At 42.5% G+C, this 21,103-nt stretch overlaps 1 protein-coding gene across 2 annotated transcripts in view; it reads left to right on the top strand.

The window, feature by feature from the left end:
* The first annotated feature begins 7,734 nt into the window (after positions 1-7,734).
* Positions 7,735-21,103, top strand: part of F13A1 (coagulation factor XIII A chain) — a 172,615-nt gene continuing 159,246 nt past the window's right edge. For both annotated transcript variants that reach the window (XM_066268426.1, XM_066268425.1), the window contains exons 1-2: positions 7,735-7,888; positions 10,029-10,176. In XM_066268426.1, the coding sequence (XP_066124523.1) occupies positions 10,047-10,176 (130 nt within the window). In that variant the 5' untranslated portion in view covers positions 7,735-7,888; positions 10,029-10,046. The remainder of the gene's footprint in view (positions 7,889-10,028; positions 10,177-21,103) is intronic.

Here is a 21,103-nt window from a genome sequence, read left to right as displayed (position 1 = left end):
GAGTGAGCATCAAAGAAAAGAGAACTTGCTCATTCTTTGGCTGTATTTTAGTGCCCATGCACATGATTATGCAATGGCCTTTGTCTTGCTTTGGAAATTCAACAATCACTATCCAGAAGTTCTGTTGCTAGGAAGACCCTGCAGAACATCACGTCCTTTCCATTTCCGGCCTGGCCTCTCTGAAAGCTCCTCTTCCAATTTTCAAGTTTCATTTTTTGTCTCTGCTCTTGCTCCCTCTTCAGAATAGTCCCTCAGGCCTGGTTCTAGCACTTCACCTTGCCAGCAAGAAGGTGTTGTGCAATGACAAGAGGGAGCAGGCACTAAGTGCCATGAACAGGGGCAGCCTGCTGCTGGTACCCACGGGCCTCACTGGAAAAGTCTGGTGAGATTCCCATGCAGCTTTGCTCTTTGACCTGAATGTGGGCTTACAAAGAGAGCTGCTAACCATACACAAACCAATGCATTCACTTGACAGACTTTGTTTAAACTCGTTCTCCGCCTTACTGCTCTGACAGCTTCTTTGTGTGGAAGGTTTTTCATTGGCTTCAGTTTGAAATATACCAGAATGTATCCTCCCATATACAAGCACAACCAGCCACCTATAAGTTTCATTCCCCATTGACAATTTGTGAGTAGCAGATGAAACTCCTGAAGTTTCTGGACCGAAAATGATGACAATAAATACTGAATATGACCAGCCCCCCAAATGTCCTAAATTATTAGCATGTTAACTATGCATGTCCCAGGCAGTGAGAAACTATGATTGATATCAATTATTAGAAAAAGATAAAATATTTATTATAGATGAGTTGAGGTTGCACAGTTCATGTCTCCCACTACTGAGAATGTTTAGCGTTAGCTTTGTACCCCCAGACTGCACACAGTGTTTCGTGTATATCCTCCCTTCTCACCTTCATGACCCGCAGGGTAGACACTGTTACAGTCACCACTCTACAAGTCAGGGAACTCAGGTGCAGTGACAATAAGTCATTTGCCCCTGATCACACAGGTAAGGAGGTGAGGAAGCCTGGATTCTAACTCCAGCTGCCATATTATCCTTGGGGACAATTCAAATTCCTACTGCAGTTTCACTCACATAAGCACAATGCACATACATGTGCACACACATATGCACACACACACACACAGGTAGTTGGCATTCTGGTAATTGTAATGAAGCAAGCATTGCTTGTAGTGATCTTTAGAAAAACTTCAGGGTAATTTTCACAAAGTCTGATAAAGACTTTTAAACCCCCAGAAGGAATTCACAAAGCACCAACAATGGTTTTCTATTGCCACTGTTTTTTCAATGAATACATTTGTAATAAATTGTGGTATCTCTATTAGATTTTACTTCTGTTGATCATTTAGTGCATATGCCTTGCTATGTTGTCATTTAAAATTTTTTTTCCTTGATGCTTAGTTATCACTGATTGCTTTCTCTCCTGCAAAGTGAGACAAGTGGGGTGGGTGGATGTGGGTCTCTTGCTTTGCCTCTGTGGTCAGTAGAGTCTGGATCACACCAGAGTGAGAAATGAAATAGAATAGAGCAAGCTGGCCTTGCTACAATTCCATGCTGTGAGATCTAGGGGGGCTGGTTAGAGCTTTGTAAGGGCATCTTTTCCCACTATGCATACCTTTAGTTAATCCACATTTTATAAGAAATTTACTTTCTTCAAACTTGAACATCTTCATCTCTAAAAGACTCATTTCAAGTTGACTTCTGTTATATTTTATAAAGTCTTTAAAGTTTAAAAAGTTCTTATAGTCTCTTTAAAACCCTCCAGCTAAGGCTGACCTGTGGTGGCGCAGTAGATAAAGTGTCAACCTGGAATCCTGAGGTCATCGGTTCAAAACCTTGGGTTTGCCTGATCAAGATACATATGGGAGTTGATGCTTCCTACTCCTCTTTCTCTCTCCTCTCTCTCTAATAAAAATGAATAAATAAAATCTGAAAAAAACAAACCCTCTAGCCGGAACTCTGGAGGGGTGAGGAAGCCAATGGAGAGTATATCCTGGAGCTAAACCCCATCGGAGTTGAGGCATCCTTTGAGAATCCTTCAGTCCTCCCCATGCACCTGCACACACACTCACATCTAGATACACACTCGCACATACAGTCAGACATGTACACTCACATAGACAATGCACCTCCATGAAGGCACACACACTTACAAATACCCTTACGCACATACACACTCACACTTGCATTTATACAAGTGGGCACACTCTCAGGTATAAACAAACACTCACATGTATAGTAAGACATACACACTCACATAGACAATGCACTACCACACTTGCACACATAGTCATAGAGACAGATACACATCCACAAATACTGTCAGACATACAGACTCATATAGACAACGTACTCCTATGGAGGCACACACACTCACAAGTACCCCTTACACACACTCACATACAGACATTCACAAATACCCTTACACACACACAGTCACACAGACACATCCACTCATATGCAGTTTAATGTGTATAGACCTTCAGTTTTGAATGATAAAGAAATTTTGGAGATGTGTGGCACAGCAGTATAAGTTATTGAATACTACTGAACTGTACCCTTAAAAACTGTTAAGGTGGTAAATTTATGTTATTAGTAATATAATAACAATAATAATAGATGCTCACTGGTAACCATTAGTCAAGTGCATCAGTTAAATCCCTCATCTAAGGAGAAAATGTCTTTCCCCCATTCATCCTCCCACAGGGCCCTGTCATGTGGTGAGACCACCCACAAGCCGCTATCCTCCAGAAGGCAGGGCAGGGGGATGGCAGGGGGATGGCAAGGGACGGCCATGCCTAGGAAAGCAGAGCAACCAGAGACGTCTGCCATTTGGTGCTGTCACTGGCATGTATCACATCTCCCTAACAGAAGAAGAGAGACGGGCTGTTGGAGGAAAGGCCTCTCTTAAACTTTAAGTTCTAGTGTGGTGGTAGCTGTGCTAGTGCTTCCAAGATTCCTGCTTGGGGCTGCTGGTGTTGTTGTCAACCTGTGCAAGCTCCCCTGAGGCTTCTCTAAAGATGAGCACAGAGGAGCGCTTTTCTCCACCTGGTCACTAGGGTGGCTGAAACATGATTCTAGACATTTTGCCTAACCCTCCATCCCATCCCCAACCCAACCCCACCTCCTTCTGGAGTGCAAAGTCTCCTCCAAACTCCTAAGGCTCAAGGGCACTGGAGGACAAAGGCTGCCCCAAGAGATGGACTTTGATCCTGCATGTAGGAGGGTTTGACATTTTGTACCAGACCAGTCGCTATTTATATCCACTCACCTCCCTCTATGCCTACATAAAACCAACAAAATCCAGGTGTGAAACAGCAGGGTCCAGAAGCAACTGAGGTTTTTGTTTGATTTTGTTGTTGTTGTTTGTTTGTTTTGTATGTGAAGTTTTTGCCCATAAATTAAATAGAATTTGCTGGAAAAGACACCCCCTGAGCAAATACTGTCTGGTTCCTGGATATTGCCCAAAAGAGAAGACAGTACTTAATCTAGAGGGAAGGGATCCATACCATAGAACTACAAACTCAGAATTAAAGAGTCAAAATGAGGAAACTCAGACCCCTCTTTCTACATGTCCCTTGTCACATACAGCTAGCTCCCAAAGGTCTCTAGGTGATTCTGATGGGAGCCAGGATTCCTCTGACAGGTGAGGCATCCTTGCCCTGACCCTCGAGCAGACAATGAAGTGTAAATTTCAGCTGTTTCAATCAATAGAACAGTGGGGTCAAGGCCTGTTTAGTTGCAGAAATGGGGGAAGGTGTGTGCCAGGGTTTCTGTACTCAAAGAGCAGAGGCTCCATTCTCAGCCCATGAGGCTAGGAAAGTGAGGGACCAACCAACCTGACCCAGTGACCTCCCCACTGGAGTGTCCTCTTGTTCTAACTGTGGCCCACCAGCAGTGTTTGGAAGAAAGAGTGAAGGACTGGCCTTACTGTGAAGGAATATCCAGTGTTTGATGTGCCAGCCCTGGAGCTGTTTGCTCTGAACCCCCCCTCCTCTCCTTTCCTCCACTCCACTCTGTCCTGGGTCGGGGTGTGGAGACTGTGGAGAAAGAAGTCAACAGAGCAAGCTGAGACTGCTCTCCTTAGGAAGGCCTTCTTGCAAGGCTAGCCCTGGGCTAGCCTCGGAAAACTTGGATTTCAGGTGTCCCACTCTTCCCTAATGACTCACAGTCTTTGCACCTGCACAGTTTGCAGGGCAATGTGGTTTATGGTTGATGCTGGCAGCCTGCTTTCCTTCAGAGAGTGTGGGGTATGGCATGTGCCTATGTGGCCAAGCTCACATGAAAACCCAGGGCTCAGTCTCTCATGATCTCCCTGGCCCACAGCATTTCGCACATATTTCTACACCTATTTGCTGGGGGAGTAAAGCACATCCTGTGCGAGTCTAATAAGAAGGACTTTTGAAAATTTGTGCCTGGGTTCCTTCTGCCTTTGTCCCCTGTGTGTTTTCCCTTTGCTGATTTTGATTTGCATTCATTACCCTTCCACTGTAATGAATCATAGCTGTGAGGATGATAACTTGGTGGATCCATCTTGTGAATCATTGAAGGTGGGGTGGTCTTGGGACACTGACCTTCAACATAGGTGTGGTGGTATCCACTTCACAGGCTGTTTCTCCAACTCCTTTGTCAACTGATGTTAGCTGAGTGTAGCCAATGGGAGATATGGAGGGAAAGTGAAAGACAAGCTAGGACTGTTCTTCCATCCCTTTTGACCTCAGGCAGTGATTCTGGTAGTGACTGAATCTCAGGCTGTTCTATATCTTGCCACATACCCCAGCCCCGGGCTATGATGACATAAAATTCTCCCTGTTGTTGCTAACTGCTAAATTGACTCACCTTCCCTTGTTTGGCTTCTTGTTGTGGTGTAACCAATCCCCTGTGTGAAATTTCTTTTCAAAAAATACCTAAAATGGTTTTTATTTTTCTGGTGGGACCCCCACCTGCTATATTCCTTAAATACCTACACTGTGCCCCTCTGTGCCAGGCCAGGGACACTCAGAGACAAAAGATCCTGCAGACTGCAGAGCCTATGCACACCACTGCTTCTGAAAAGGTCACATTTTCTGGCACAGCTCAAGGTTCATTGTATGGTTAGAAAACTTTATTCTGATTTCTAAGTCACATGACTGTGAGGAAAAGCTCTATAATGTGGATGGTCTTCAGCTACATGCTAAGACTTGGCGTGCTCAAACACTCTCTTATTTTAACTATTTGTTAGTTAAATAGTTAATGCTCTTGGGTTGGTTGTTTGGAAGAGTTAAGAAGTTAACCAGCATATTTGCATGTTCACACAATAACCAGCGAATCTCAGGCCAAAGGTGACACTGTGGTTGTGAAAGTGACAAACCTGTCCCAACATGCTTAACACAGCCAGGAATAGAGGAGGACCTGGCAGCTGTACAACCTAATCTAGAGGGCATAAGGCTGACCACTCTGCCAACATCCCACATGGGCAAGGGTATGTAGGAGTCCAGTCCTCAGGCTTGATGTTTGTCACAACTACCCAAGGGTGCTGTCAGTTTGTCTAGGGTCTTCTTTACCATTCAGAAAGAATGAGCTCTGGATAACTGAATGATCATCAGCTTCTCCCTGGGACATTCTGGTTGGATTCTTTACTCGCTTGTAGTCTAGTGAGGATACAGCAAAGAAAAGAATATGACCATCCAGTGTAAGGAGCAGAGGCCAAGGCAAGTTCCTTGCAGGGCATCTGAGCAATTTAAGTTGAGATCTGGAGGGTAAATTAAAAAGCAATCTTATGGTGAGAGAAGGAGAGAGCAGAGTCACAGGGTAAGAGTTCATTGTGACTAGAGCATAGAATGGGGTGAGTAGGATACAGGTAGGGATGGGGTAGTGAGGTCATGTGCCAGAGAGTGAAAGAGGTGGGGCTCAAGAGTAATGCAGGGCCAGGCTGAATAGGACCTTGTCAGCTGATGCTTGGAATTTGTAGTAAAATACAAGAGAAATAGCAACAGAAAGACTCTGTTCAAAGTATTAGATTTCAGATTGGAGATCCACAAAGCTCATTCTGACTGCACTGTGGAGAATGAATGGGAAGGGGTAAATAGGTTTATTCAAGAAATATTTAGGAGGTAGAGTAGAAAATATTTGTTGAAGGTTTGAATCTGGGGGTTGAGGGGACAAGAAGGAAGTGTCAACAATGATACTATGTGTTTGCCTGGGCAGCTGCTACAGGGTGATGGCGTTCATGAGATGGGGGACTGCTGGGATAAACTAGGTTAAAAGGAAAATTCTATATCTCATTTTAGACACAATGAATGTGACTTATCAGTGAGACATGCCAAGTAAAGATGGCTGGTGGGCAGTTAGATGGGGGGTTAGCATGCTGTAAAAAATCATGACTAAAGACCTAGATTTAGGAGACGTCAAGATGCAGGTGGAAATCGAAGACATGGGGGTTGCTGAAATTATCAAGGGCACTTGCACAGTGCTGAGTATACCTCAGAGTGTGCCATGTCTCAGAGGCTGAGGAAAGGCCTTCAAGGGTAGGGTGGGCAACGGAGTTCAGCTTCCAAAGGTTAAGTAACTGAGAATTCAATCCTGTCCTTTGGATTTAGCAAAGGCCACTGGTGACTTCTCACTACAGTATTAGCATGATGATGGGGGCAGGAAGCAGGCTGCAGAAACTTGCATTAAAGGGGAGGAGAGAGAAGAGCAATCACCAGGTAGATGTGGGATGACGAGACTTGACTTGAAGTTGGGTACGTGCTGACAGAATGCAACGACTAGAGCACAGGAGCAAGAGACACAGGAGGGAGGATGGGTGAACAGGGCAGCACAGCCTGGAGAGGAAGGGAACTCAGCACAGGCACAGGGCAAAAAGCGCACCTGGCCATGGACTAGGTGTGTGTGGGGTTACTTTAGTAACAGGAAGAAAGGAGGAAAAAATGTGTAGGGTTGTAGGTAAGTCCAAGATTTGGCAGCAGAAAATTAAGAGAATGCTTTAATAATGACATCTTTCCTTCTCTCTGTGAAATTAGACTAAGTGGCAGGGTCAGAAATTTGGAGACAGTAGAAGGTTAGAAATAACTATGACTGAAAATAAGAGTATGTAGAGATAGAAAGACTCAGAAAAAAATACAGAAAATTTTAGAAGAAAAGTTTTTTTTCTCCAATTATTTGAAGATAAACCAAAATAGTCTTCTTTAAGGCTATTTTCTAATTTTTGTGGCACTCTGAAAAGTATTTATTCATTATCCCTCTGGCTAGGCATCCCCTCCTACAGGAAGACTGTGGTTAGGTGGTGGCCGTGGCTCCCAAAGATGGTACAAGAATACACAGGCCATGTCCCTCAGCTTTATTTACCCAAGAAGGACACATTGCTCCTGCTTTATGCATGGTCACAGCTGTCTGTGACCTGTCTGCAGAAACACAGACCTCCCTTTCTGCCAAGCCCCACTAAACTTGATGGCAAAATCCAGACCCTTCCAGTCTCCCCACTTAAAGGAAGAGGGCGGGGCATGCCTGGCACTGCAGGGTCATTAGCAGGTCGTCCCAGCCCCCCCACACCAAGTGAAGAGGGGGAGGCACAACTGGAGGTGGGCATGGTAGAGGGAAACTGGGATGGGCAGTTGGGAGGGAAGGAGGCCCTGGGTGGGAGGGATGGCTGCCAGACTAGTGGAGCAGGGTGACAGAAGTGAATAGAAAGCCCATAATCAGCTCACTTGCTCTAGCTGTCAAGAAGGGGGAAGAGAAAACTCTGTGGGATGAGGTGAGGGGAGGGAACTGTTAGGAAGTTATTTAAGGGCCAACTTTCTCATCATTTTTTTCTGTGCCCTTTTGAGGAAGTACTCCAGAGGCACACAGAGCCAGCCTGCACTAGGACACCTCAGGAGGGGACTGCAGGTGAGTAGCTGTCTCTCCTTCCTGCATAGCTGCAGCTCTGCCCCCAGGGACTACCTAAGGCCCACTGCATCCTCCCCCCCCCCCCCCGATACTGGGTCCCTCAGGTGGCTGCTGAGAGTGTCAACAGGCAGCCCTACTTGTCCAATCCCCCCATTCTTGCCCCTTAACTGAGTTACCTCACCCCTGTTCTGAGTTAGACTCCATGAAGCTTTCTTTAAAACACTGCTTGCTAAAAATGCTACTAATTGTGAATGGGTGAATTGGGAGTCTTCCTTAGGGGACCAAACTTTGGAGAAGGACAAAAAAGGTTGGGGAGAGGGGGAAGTAAGGCCCTTTAAGAACACCTGCTTGGCAGCATCCTCATGTGGGAGCTGAGCTTGGGCTCTTTTGCCTCCCCCAGACCTGGGAGAAGGGGATGTTTCTGTCCTGCAGGAGCTCCTTCGTTCTCTGCTTTATGGGTTCTCTCTTCTAACAGCTACCGCATAGTTGCACAGTTCTGTGCTGTTCTCCCCCAAATCCTCCCATTCCCCAGTGAGCCCACAGCCGACCTTGGCAATTTTCCACCAGAAGTCTGCTGCTTCCTGCTTTCTCTCTGTCATTAACCCTTTTCTCTCTCCTTCCACCCTTCCTTCCTAGGTCACAAGAAACTGTCTGTAAATATGTCTGCAGATATTTATGGATACCTGGTCAGACCTTACACTTCTAACCACTGCTGTCTGCTTCCAAGACCAAATACCTTAAGAAGTGGTCTCTCATCTCCAGCTGTGTTGCCTTTGCTCAGCATGTTTCTGGAATAGTCTCCTCCAGTTGCCTCTATAATGGGCTCCACATCTTTTGAGGGTGTGCCTGATTTTTGAAAACAACCAAATCACCATGAGTCATGACTGGGTAATACAGGTGATCAAGGGCACAGTTCACTGGGGCCAGAAACAAGGCCTCCCTTCATTTGGTCAGTTGGTCAACAAGGACTTATTGGGCACTGACAGTTAGGTGTGTGGCATTCACACTTGGCTTTCTGCCTGCACTTAGAACAAGGGCAGTGTCAGCACCACTGACCAAGTAAGTTTCGACAATGGTCTATTTATTGCCCTATTTAATATTGCAACGTACCTCCCTCTCACCTCCCAAATTCTCCATCTCCCTTATCCTGTTCCTTATGATCCTGGTTCCAAAACAGGACCACATTCTCACACCCTACCCAGTTTACTGCTGAATTTTCTTTGGCTGGGCCCTGACCATCACTAGACCAAAAGGTCTCCAAGGCAGGAATCCTCCTGTCTTGTTCTCAGGTATATTCCAAGTGTCCAGACCACAGCCTGGCACATAGTGGGCACTCAGTATATTGAATTAAATTGCAAACATGGCCTGACCAGGCGGTGGTGCAGTGGATAGAGCATTGGACTGGGATGCGGAGGACGCAGGTTCGAGACCCTGAGGTCACCAGCTTGAGCACGGGCTCATCTGGTTTGAGCAAAGCTCACCAGCTTGAACCCAAGGTTGCTGGCTCCAGCAAGGGGTTACTCGGTCTGCTGAAGGCCCACAGACAAGGCACATATGAGAAAGCAATCAATGAACAACTAAGGTGTTGCAATGAAAAACTGATGATTGATGCTTCTCATCTCTCTCCATTCCTGTCTGTCTGTCCTTACCTATCCCTCTCTCTGACTCTCTCTCTGTCTCTGATAAATAAATAAATAAATAAATAAATAAATAAGTATATAAATAAATAAATTGCAAACATGAATGCTTGGGAAGACGTCACTTATCTAGACATGGTTGTCTGAGTTTATTCTTCATATATTTTGTAAGTAAACATTTCTTACAAAACTATTGCTTTAAGGGTAATGAGAAAAAAAAGAACTTGCTCCCCAAAATCCTTTACAATTTTTGTTTCTTCAAATCAGTCCCCTTCTTCTGCTTCCCATCCCATATGTTTTGACAAATCTCTCCAAGAACCTTGGGGGCCCTACTCCATCATCAAATTAATCCTCACTCCCACTTCTCAGTTTTAATTCACGTGAAACTCAGAATGTGCTGCTCCAGTGCTATCACATGCAGTTATGTCTGCCTCTCTGTTTGGGTCCTGTGTCAAATGTAACTTACCTCACATTCTTTTTCTGTGTCTCCTTTGTCCCCCAAGGAGCCTGTGAGGCTGAGAATGTCGGAGACCCCCAGGACCACCTTTGGAGGCAGGAGGGCTGTCCCCCGCAACAACTCCAATGCCGAAGAGAATGACCCCCCCACGGTGGAACTGCAGGGCCTGGTGCCCCGAGGCGTCAACCTGCAAGGTACAGGTCCCTCTGGCCCAGGAACAGGTGCCCGGACCCTCTTCCCACAGGCACTGGGTCAGTGCCCTCTGTCTTCACTGAGTTCCCACAAAAGAGGGCTCCTGCCAGTCTCATTTTAAAGAAAGGCCTCCAAAACCCTCTTCTGAGTGGTAAAAGGACCAAAGACTCAATTCTTGTCCCAGTTTGTCACTAAATAGCTTTGTAATCTCAGAGACAGCATGGCTACAAGGGCACTGGCTTAGGTGAGGCCTCTTCCAGCCCTGCTGTTCTGTTTCTAAGAATGTGCTCTAGCTGGAAGTTTCCACTTCTCAAATATTGTGGCTGTTTTGATTGTCTGGCTTGCACCACTTTCCCCCTCCCTCCTCCCTCCTCCATCCACTGATGTGAATTTCAGAGCTGGCTACAATGCAGACTCTGACAGTAATGGAGATGGAAGCCCTTGCTTCTCTCCAGAGCAGCTTGGGGAGCGGTGAGGTGGCTGCCTGCCCTGCTCTCACCTCTGCCCATCCCGAGGGACCTGCTCTGGGAGCAGCAGCCAGCCACTGACCTCCACTCAGCCCTGTTGGACGTGACAGGGCCCAGGTGCCGATGCTGGCATTGTGACACAGGCACCCTTCTCTTGAGCCAGGCAAGGGCATCCAGACGCATGTCTCTGAGTGGCACCAGTAGGGAGCACTTCTTGTCAATAGCACATGTGGACTGACATCCACCTTTGCTCCTGAGGGTGCTCTGTGCTAGGTTCCACCAGGGTGGGGGCTGTGTGCAAACACCACTGCTGGGGTAGGTGCCCACGGTCCCCTGTGGTTGTGTGGTGAAGCTTTATAGCAGAATGAGACCAGCGGTTGAAAGCAAAGGAAAAGACAGTGCCAGTTCCCACAGTCCAGCCAGTCAGAACGCGGCCTGGATGCTGTGGACAGCTTTAACTATGTTACCCTTATATCTACCCTCATTTGCTATCCAATTGTAAAAGTAGAGAGATATTCACTCCCATCCAAACTGGAGGAGGGGGCTCTTCAGTTGAGGCACCAGGACAAACTTGTGAATTTGTAGTTCTGGCCTCTCTCCCCCAGCGAGATGCTGCACTCTCTAAGACTCCACCATTAGAACCACAGAACTGAATTTAAAAGTCATCTAAATCCCCATGTTACAGGTTAGGAAACTGAGGCCACAGCAAGCAACTGATGTTCAATTCTTTCCCTGCCCAGTGCAGGAATCTTTTTTTTTTTTTAAGAATATAAACAAATTGCAAAGGGTGTAGACATCAATTTATCAAGCAGGTTACCTTGACGTATTCAGTTTTCTAGCAAAATTCCCTTCTGGAAGAGTAGAGTGTAGGCCCAGGGAAGGGTGCTGGAAGATGTGGGCAGAAAAACAAAGAGAGGCTGAGGGTCGACCCCAGAGGAGGGCTGTGAACCTGCACAAAGGGAGTCAGAGGTGTCACAGAGCCTCTGGCCAGAACTCAGAAGACCTGGGTTCCTGATCCCCATTGGCCCTGGGACTCAGGGCAAGTCACCTAAATGCTCCACGCCTCAGTTTCTCCACCAGCAAATGGAGGCAATACCTACTGCACAGTTGTAATGAGGATCAAATATGACTAGTGCCTGTGAGAGTCCCTTTCCCACAGCACACGACCAGTAAATACTCATTGATTTAGAATGTCAATTATCAGACCCTGCATGGCGAGGAGTCCACTCCAGCTTGGAAGGGGAATAGGTTCAGGCCTCAGGCCCAGTGTAACTAAAATCTGAACAAAACGTTGTCTGTAAGAAATCAAAACTGCCAGAGAACCTGAGCAGGGAGGTCCATTTAAAAAGACTCTGGTTTTACTGTTTTTTGTTTATTTTTGGAGGCAGAGTTGAGAATTATTTTTAACTGAGTTATTTTGAAAATCTGTTGTTATTTACTTAGTAGTTATATGTCCACAACACAAGTGACATTCCGGAATGCTTATTACTGGCCTTGGCATAAAAGTGTGAGTATCCAAGGGCTATTTGTAGAATTAATGAGCAGTCAATCACTTGAGAATTGAATGACTCATCAGCTCTAAAGTCATTATAATTCTATTATTAATAACAGCTTCCAGATTTCATAAACATGCATCCACTAGATATTTCTCACACAGATGAGCTAAGTGCCGTGTGCTACCAGTGTAGGGCAGTGGTCCTCAAAGTGTGCGCCAAGGCACACTGGTGTGCCCTAGAAGATTTCCAGGTGTCCCCTATAGTATTCCAGAGAAATGTGCTTGTTGGGGACCAAAAAACCAACAAGGTTTTTGGAGTTTAGATTTTTGGGGGACAGAGGTGTGGGGAATTGGCTGTAAGCTGACAGTCTGTCCAACCCCCCCCCCCTCACTTGCCTGATTAGGTTGCAAAAGGCTGTTAAAAGTATGGTGCTGGATTGTTTACTCTAACTCCCACATTCCCCAGAAAGACTGGAGGCAAGTTTCTTCTATCCTTTGTTTGGTGTAAAGTTAAGATGATATGTATGGTGGGGGTTTTCTGCACTCAACACAATTAAGAGTAAAAAGAGGATTTCTTCGATGTATTGATGAGGAAATGAGAGTTTGCCTTTCAAATATATGCCCAAACATTGAAGAAATCACTAGGACACATCAGGCTCATGTTTCTCATAAACACAAGAATGAAAAAACTTAACTGTAGGGAGGGGGGCAAGGGAGATGTTGAGGGGAACAGGGGGGAAGGAGGATACATTTGGGGTGACCCTAGAATCTATGTAAACACAATTAATTAAATTAAAAAAACAAACAAACAAACAAACAAAAACTTAACACATTCACACCAGGACCGGCCAAGTTTACTAAATCTTACTAAGAATGTATCTATATATATAAAAAGATAAATTTTATCATTTTGTTATTATTATTATTATTTTTTTGTATTTTTCTGAAGCTGGAAACGGAGAGAGACAGTCAGACAGACTCCCGCATGCACCCGACCGGGATCCACCTGGCACACCCACCAGGGGCAACGCTCTGCCCACCAGGGGGCGATGCTCTGCCCCTCCAGGGAGTCGCTTTGCCGCGACCAGAGCCACTCTAGCGTCTGGGGCAGAGGCCAAGGAGCCATCCCCAGCGCCCGGGCCATCTCTGCTCCAATGGAGCCTTGACTGCGGGAGGGGAAGAGAGAGACAGAGAGGAAGGAGGGGGTGGGGGTGGAGAAGCAAATGGGCGCTTCTCCTATGTGCCCTGGCCGGGAATCGAACCCGGGTCCCCTGCACGCCAGGCCGATGCTCTACCGCTGAGCCAACCGGCCAGGGCCCATTTTGTTATTTTTTAACCCCTCTTTTTTATGGATTCTAAAAAGCATAACTCAAAAAATGTAACATAAGAATTTTTTTTGTCAGAATAAATTTAATTTTGTCATTTATTTCATTTAATTACCATAAAAGCATGCTTAGACTTTATATATATTTTTTTTAATATTTGACTTAATTATTATAACATATTTTTCAGAAATTTGTATATAGTGCGCCTACAATTATTTGTAGGATTTTAAATGTGCCTGACTTCAATAAGTTTGAGAACCACTGGTGTAGGGATTCAGAATCCACAAAGCATAGCAGTAAATCCTAGATGAGTAGAACAGGAAAAAAAAAACATATAAACCATCTAATCAAATAGGTCTATCTTCTAGTTTTCTTTTGCATTTCAAATTTCTGTTTAATTTTGCTAAAAGGGTTTTCTGGCACTAGAATATCGATTTTCCCCAAAATCACCTGCTGAGGCAGTCATGTGTTTAAATGTCATCTTCTTGCAGTTTCTCCAGTGACCACTAGTGGCCTCGAAGAAAACTTGTAGCTCCCTGATCCCTTGTCTGACCATGATGACTTGGGCTCCAGGGACACAAAACCCAGGATCAAGATCTGTCTCCTCATTTATTCCAGTGGAAGCTTTTTTTCTAAAGTGTTCCTTAAGCAAGCTGCTCTTGTAAAATTGACTGAGTAAAACAGAGAAGCAAGAGCAGAAAAAGGGGGGAAAAGGCCAATTATTCATTTTGAATAATTCTGTGGCAGTTGATGTATATATATCATATATACTGAGTGGGTATAATACCTTTAATTCACAGCTTTTATAATGATTTGTTCAGGAATTATTTTAGCTTATGACTCAAAATGTATAAACTCAAGTAAGGTTCCTCTCATACAGTGGCACAATATTTAAGAAAAATTGAAGTATTTGGGGTGACAATGGAACTCTGGAGATGGGACCAGCCAGTCAGTAGTGGTGTTTGATGTCTTTGTTTGTGTTCTTAAGGATCCTTAATACCCTCCTTTGAACTCAATTAGAGCTGAGAAATGTATGTGAAAATCTCCTCAGATTGTTTGAATTTCATCTATCTCTAATAGACTGTTCCGCATGCATAGTTGGTGTTTTTGAAAATCTCTCTACAGCCTTCTTGTCTCAAAGGTTATTTAGCAGGAGATGTAATGTTCCAGAACATAACCTTATATTCTCAGGCTGGTTTGACTCTGCATTATTAACGTTTATTTGACAGGTCTAATGCACTGAATTCAAACTGGGGAGCAAGCCAGGATCTATTTTTAGAAGATCAAATGCAGGCAGAAGTAGTAGTTAGTAGGTTAATGGAACCTGTGTTTTTCTGAGCACTTCCTCACTCCCACTGCTCCATGTCAAGACTGAATCAACTAATGAACTGGTTAATTATCAATCTGCCCTATGTGCAGAGTAAACCTCCCTGGATTCAAGGTTATTGAAAGAACAAAAAAGGCACTCAAGGTAGGACTAAGAAACAATATTGCATACTTTTATTTGGTTTGAGGAGAAACATTTAGTGGTCACCACTTCTGTGTGATGAACTATACCACACTTGTCCTTAAGCAACTCTCCATTAAGTAGATGAAACAAATTAAAGGAATGACTAGTAATGTCAGTGAAGTGGGAAAGTGAATGAAAAAGATGAATAGGAGTCTTCCAGGCAGATAAGTGCATGGAACAGTATTTCTAGCAGAGGGAACAGAATATGTCAAGTAGTGAGGACAAGAGAAAGAAGATGACCTTGAGACAGGAAGACAGGGGTCACACCATGACAGGCCTTGAAGACCTTACCTTTCCTCCTGCTTATAAAGTTTTCTAAATACCAGAATGACATAATCAGAATTATTTTATATAGGGAAGTCTCATGGTGAGGAGAAAATAGAGAGAAGGAGATACATTTGGAGCCTGTTGAGATACTTTGGAACAGGAAGAAATTGACCAGAAAGACTTTTTTAGTCCCCGGAGAATACCTTAGTTTCATTTCCCTTATATTAGCTTCCGCTAAGCAGCTGAGCATTTTTTATACATTTTAAGTACAGGGTCTTTTTAAATAGCAACAGTTACAAAAACAATAAGCTAATTAAGAAAATGTTTTTTAATCAGTATATTGATGATACTTTAATTTATGGCTATCCAAAGAAATATTTAAAAAGAACATTTATCCTGTTGTTTTCACTACAAACAGACCTACTTCCTCATGGACAGTATATATGCATATAGTTTGGTAATAATATTAAAAAGATTGCATGGAGAATTCAGTTCACTCGGGAATTACTAAGAGATGAACGTAAACATTTAACTTATTTCTAGATTCAGTCTGTGACAGGTATATTCTTCATTCTCTGAAGAATATTTGTGTAAGCAAAGGACAATATAATCCACTCTTTACATATTAGGGAAAAAGTGGGAGAACAGGGAGACAGCTGGCTCATGAGGAGAGTTCTTTTTTTTAACAGTCCATTTTCTGATGTGTTTAGAATTAAGTTAAATTGTGTTAGGTAGACTTTTTTAAAGCTGTCACTTTGAAAGAGTGAGCTGCCAAGTTTTCAGCTACAATCTCTCTCTAAAAAACAAAAAAGCAGCTTAGCAATGAGTTGCTCCATTTTGTCAGGAACTGGGTTTGAACAGGGAGAAACAAATTCATTTCCTGTTTGTGGCAAACGGAGCGTGGGTGATTAGAAGGCTCTCCCCATTTAAACTGTTTTGTTAAGCAATAAACAAAGCAAAAATCAATATGCCAACTGAACAAATGTGTATTGAGTGCCTGCTCTGTGGGAAGGGGCAATACTAAGAAAAAGGAACAATAAAAAAAAACAACTATGATATTTGTAAATCTATGCTTGACTTGATCCATGAGTGACTCTCCATGAACAATGAAGGAAATGTTGCTTAATCAGTGATATTGGGGGACTTTAGCTCATTCCCCGATATTAGGGCAAACCTAGTAAATCTATAGACTTATTAGGAGATGACACTGGAGAGAGGGCAACATGGCTGCCATTTCCTTCCCTTTCTAAAGAATAAACCAAGTGTTTTAGAAATATTTTTTTCTTAGAAAGATTTATTTGTAATCATTGTATCACTGTAGTTCTTATTGTATCATTGATTTTATTAAAACTTGTCTCAAAAAATCTTTTGTTGCCATGACATTTTGAAAATGTGAGCCTGAAAGACCATGTACTAAATGTTATCTTGCATATTTTTAATTCTTGGCAAGATCTAAATGCTTTCATATGCATGATCTTGATTCTTCTAAGGAACTTTCAATAGGTAAGGCAACACAGGATCTAAGAGGCTGACAGTTCTAGGTCACATGAATAGTAAATTCTAAAGCTTGAAACCAAAATCTGAGCCTCCTCTACCTCACCCACTGCTGTTTCCATCCTGTCGTGGTATAAATGGATTTCTATGTTAAGTAGGACAAGTAGATAGAACATTATTTCTTTAAACTGTTGACTTCTCAAGTGCAGCATTTAACCTTTCATATATTTTAGTCATTTTATGTTTTAAATGAAATGTTTTCCTTAGCTTGAATTATTTTAATATGGATTTTTAAAGAAATCCTCATGTAAAGGAATTTTACTTATCATTGCCTTGGTTCTTCCCTACTTACAGTGTTATTTCCTATGAAACTTAAGGCATTGACTTAGAGCAGTGGTCCCCAACCCCCGGGCCGTGGACCAGTACCGGTGTGTGGGCCATTTGGTACCGGTCCGCAGAGAAAGAATAAATAACTTACATTATTTCCATTTTATTTATATTTAAGTCTGAACAATGTTTTATTTTTTAAAAATGACCAGATTCCCTCTGTTACATCCGTCTAAGACTCACTCTTGACGCTTGTTTCAGTCATGTGACACATTTATCCGTCCCACTCTAAAGGCCGGTCTGTGAAAATATTTTCTGACATTAAACCGGTTCGTGGCCCAAAAAAGGTTGGGGACCACTGACTTAGAGGGCTATTCCAATACAGAATAAAAAGGTTACTTAGAAAAAATAACATTTAAAAAAACTACATGTTTTGAATTGAATGATATCAAATGTATAACAATATAGTCTACATTATTTTAAAACAAACTTTATATATATTAATATATATTTATTACATATGCTTGTTTTTACTGTGAATAAGTATAAAAACATGAGATTTATTGGTGAAGATTTATATTTTTTCTTACTCAAAGGAATTCACTAACCCTCTTTTGCAACTCTGTTATAAGCATATGCAAGTAGGCTATAACAGCATGGCACTTTCATTCTGATTTGAAACAAAATTGCTGGTCTGAAGGCCCTACATTACCATCTTCAACAATATATACATACAGTCTTGAAACAGCCATATTTGAGAATGAAATGTGATAAATGACTTTGAAAAAAGCCCAGTGGTTAACCCTATGGTAGATGGAATAATCTATCTTTTTGGTATTGAATTTGTTTAAAGTGAAAAGTGACACATGTGCTAAGGAAGTTTTGTACATTGTCCAAGGCATAGTAACAACATGATTAGGGCATGGTCTAGCTCTCAAGGGGCTTAAAAATCCATAGGTAAAATTAACTATATTAAGATGATGCCAAGTGATTAATGATAATTGACTTTTTAAAAAGAAAAAATTATAACGTAGGAATCAAAAGGAAAAAAATGTTTCATCCACCTATAGAAATTCACTCAGAAAACAACACTATTTTCTCATTTAATCCCCATACTACACCAGTTTTCAGATGAGGAAACTAAGGCACAGGACGTTTATGTAACTTGACTAAAGTCACAAAAAATAGTGAATGGCAGAGTTGGTGTAAAGCCAGGAGCCAAGGCCAGGGCCACTATCAGAGGAGCCTAGCCCATGCAGGTTCGCATTGGATTCGGACAGTCGGTAAAGAAACAATGGAGCCAAAAACTGGTGGGCCATAGTCTTTAATCTAGCTTGCACCCAGCGGGCAAGTAAAAATACACACTGGGCTCCAAAACCCAGTCACATTCAGTGCTCACAAAGCTACTGATTTATCCGAGTTTCCTAGAATCAAAGGTTTCTAGCTCACCAGCCTTATTCTCCTCAGTTCCCCATCTCCTTCCTTATCCCAGATACAAACTCTGTACAAACTGGCATCTCACTCAGCACTCCGCCATCTTGGCTGCTTTTCCTGGCCTTCTCCACGTGGCCTCCTCCCGCTGCTGGCTCTATTCTCTCTGCTCTCTCATGCTAACCTCAGGAACCAAGAGAGCAAACTCCCGCTCCGTTCCCATTTTATAGTGTAGAAATCCAAACCCTTAATCCAATATACATAATGGGGAAGTCTCTAATACAAAATCACTTCTATGAGGCATGATAGGATTGTACCACCTCACACCAAAAAGGGTGGGACAGGCTTAATCCCAAAACCAAGCCTCAGGCTACAACAATTCTCAACACACATTAATATCACCTGGGCAACGGCCTCTTTAACAAAGTAAGCATAATACACTCTATCCGCCCAACAGTTGGGGTTTGAGTCCAGGCAGTCTGGCTCCGCAATCCACTGTGCTCTTCTATCTCTCCTAATAATAACAATAATTATTCAGTAAAAACGCCAACTATTTCCTTGTTGCCAGACACTGTGTTAAAGCACTTTATATACATTTTTTAAAAATTTAATGCTTACACCAATCTTGTGAGATATTTTGTTGCCTTTTTTAAAAACAAGAATACTAGGCTCAGAGAGATTAAAAAACTTTTTTGAGTTTTCACAATTGGAAAATAGTGAAGCATCTCCCAAAACATATTCTTTAAAATACTCTACAAAAAAAATAGTTTCCACAGTTATTTAAATTTGGAATGCACATTAGCATATTAAAATCTCCCATAAATCCTGCAAGAATCCTAATTAATCTTGCTTAAACCAGAACTTCCCAAATGTTTTTAACCATGGAACTCTAAATATTCCAACACCTATCAATATCCCATAGAACTAGAACTGCACTTCACGACCTCAGGGATGGACGGGGTCATTAGTTGTTAAGCAGGTTCACTAGACCGGGGGTTAAAACTTGAAAACCAGGGATTTTGTCTGCAATGAGAACTAGAACCAAAGGGAAGTAGGTTCCAAGGATATATTTGAATTTCTCTCTCCAGCTTTATTTTTTCCTGTAGGCAGAGTTGCTTGATAAGCCAAGGTAATTAAGCTAACCTACTCATCCTCCGGGACATATCACTGTGGGTGTGGGTTTAGGAGGGTGAGACTAATCCTGGCAGTACTCCAGACCAGGGCATTCATTCCCTCCCTACAGGCAGACTAGACTTACCCCACCCTGCGCTTGGAATGCTGCAACAGCCTGCTAGCTGACCCTCCTGCCTCCAACAGTCAGCATTCAATTCATTTCCTACTCTGTCACCAGAAGTGGTTTAAGTATGTGTATGTGTGTAATCATGTCAGTTTCCAATTTCAGTTTCTTCACTGGATCCCCAGTACAAGTCAAGTCCAAGCTCCTTTACATAGTCCACAAGACATGCATGAGCAGCTTCTGCCTGCTCTGCCATTGTGATCCCACCACTACACTTCACAGCCAATTAGCTTTCGATTTTTTAAGTACACTGGGTACACTCTTGCTTCAGTCTTCTTCACTCACTCTCCTCTCTCCCTGATAAATTCCTCCCCACACCACTTTCTACCTGTGTAACTTGCTCCTCTTTCTGACCACTGCTTATGCCTTACTTCTTCCAGAAAGCTTCCCGAATCCCCTCTAATCTGGGTTAGGGGCTCTCCTATACATCCCAGAAACTCTCCCTCACCCAATATCTTACATGGCCTTTATCAGAGTACTTATGATACTATCCCATAACTATCAGTTCACCTTTTAGTGTCTACCACTGTGCTTGTATTAACTTACCTAGCTTGTATTAATTAGGCTATGACCCAATCAATGTTTATTTTCATATCTTGGATATCAATATAAAATAGCACACTTATAAAATTCCTGGAGGACAGAGAGTTAAGAAGAATATTAAACACATTGAATATCAAATTATATTAAAAACTTGGAACAATTAACCAAATTTATATGATCAAATTTAATGTTAGTACATAACTAAAAAGGAGAAAACAATTGCATAAACAGATGTGGCTAAATAGTAACACATTTAAGTGACTTATGAGGGTCTAGAATAAGTTTTAATCCACTACTGGTAAAAGTGACATTAGAATGTATTTGTAAAGCTTTTGCTTCACCAGATACTTAATGTAAATCAACAATAAAATAAGATTACTCAAAGCACTCATAATAACTTGGCCTAAACTAATAGAAATATATTATTTCTTTTGACAGAGATAATGGTCTCATTGTTTTTCATTTGAAAAACCAGAACTAGAATAATGTATTTAATTCTAGGGAAAATATTACAAGAGATAAATACTACAAGAGATAAATTCCACAAAATAAATAAATATTCCAGAACATAGTAGTGAGTAAAAGCTATGGAAATAATTTCTTAAAGAATAAGTATATGAAAAATATTTTACTTAAAGGAACCTTTACTTTAAACCTAAGGAGTGACAGGTGAAATAAAGTATATTTTATATTTATCCAAAAGTCAGTACCAGGATCCATGGTTAGAAGAATTACAGGGAAGCAAATGTCAGTTCCTCTTAAAGGGATTTTTC

Source organism: Saccopteryx bilineata, chromosome 3 (genome assembly GCF_036850765.1).
Source record: "Saccopteryx bilineata isolate mSacBil1 chromosome 3, mSacBil1_pri_phased_curated, whole genome shotgun sequence".
In the NCBI taxonomy this organism is placed as follows: domain Eukaryota; kingdom Metazoa; phylum Chordata; class Mammalia; order Chiroptera; family Emballonuridae; genus Saccopteryx; species Saccopteryx bilineata.
The sequence above is the reverse complement of the archived record's forward strand: the minus strand, read 5'-3'. Positions and strand labels throughout refer to the sequence as shown.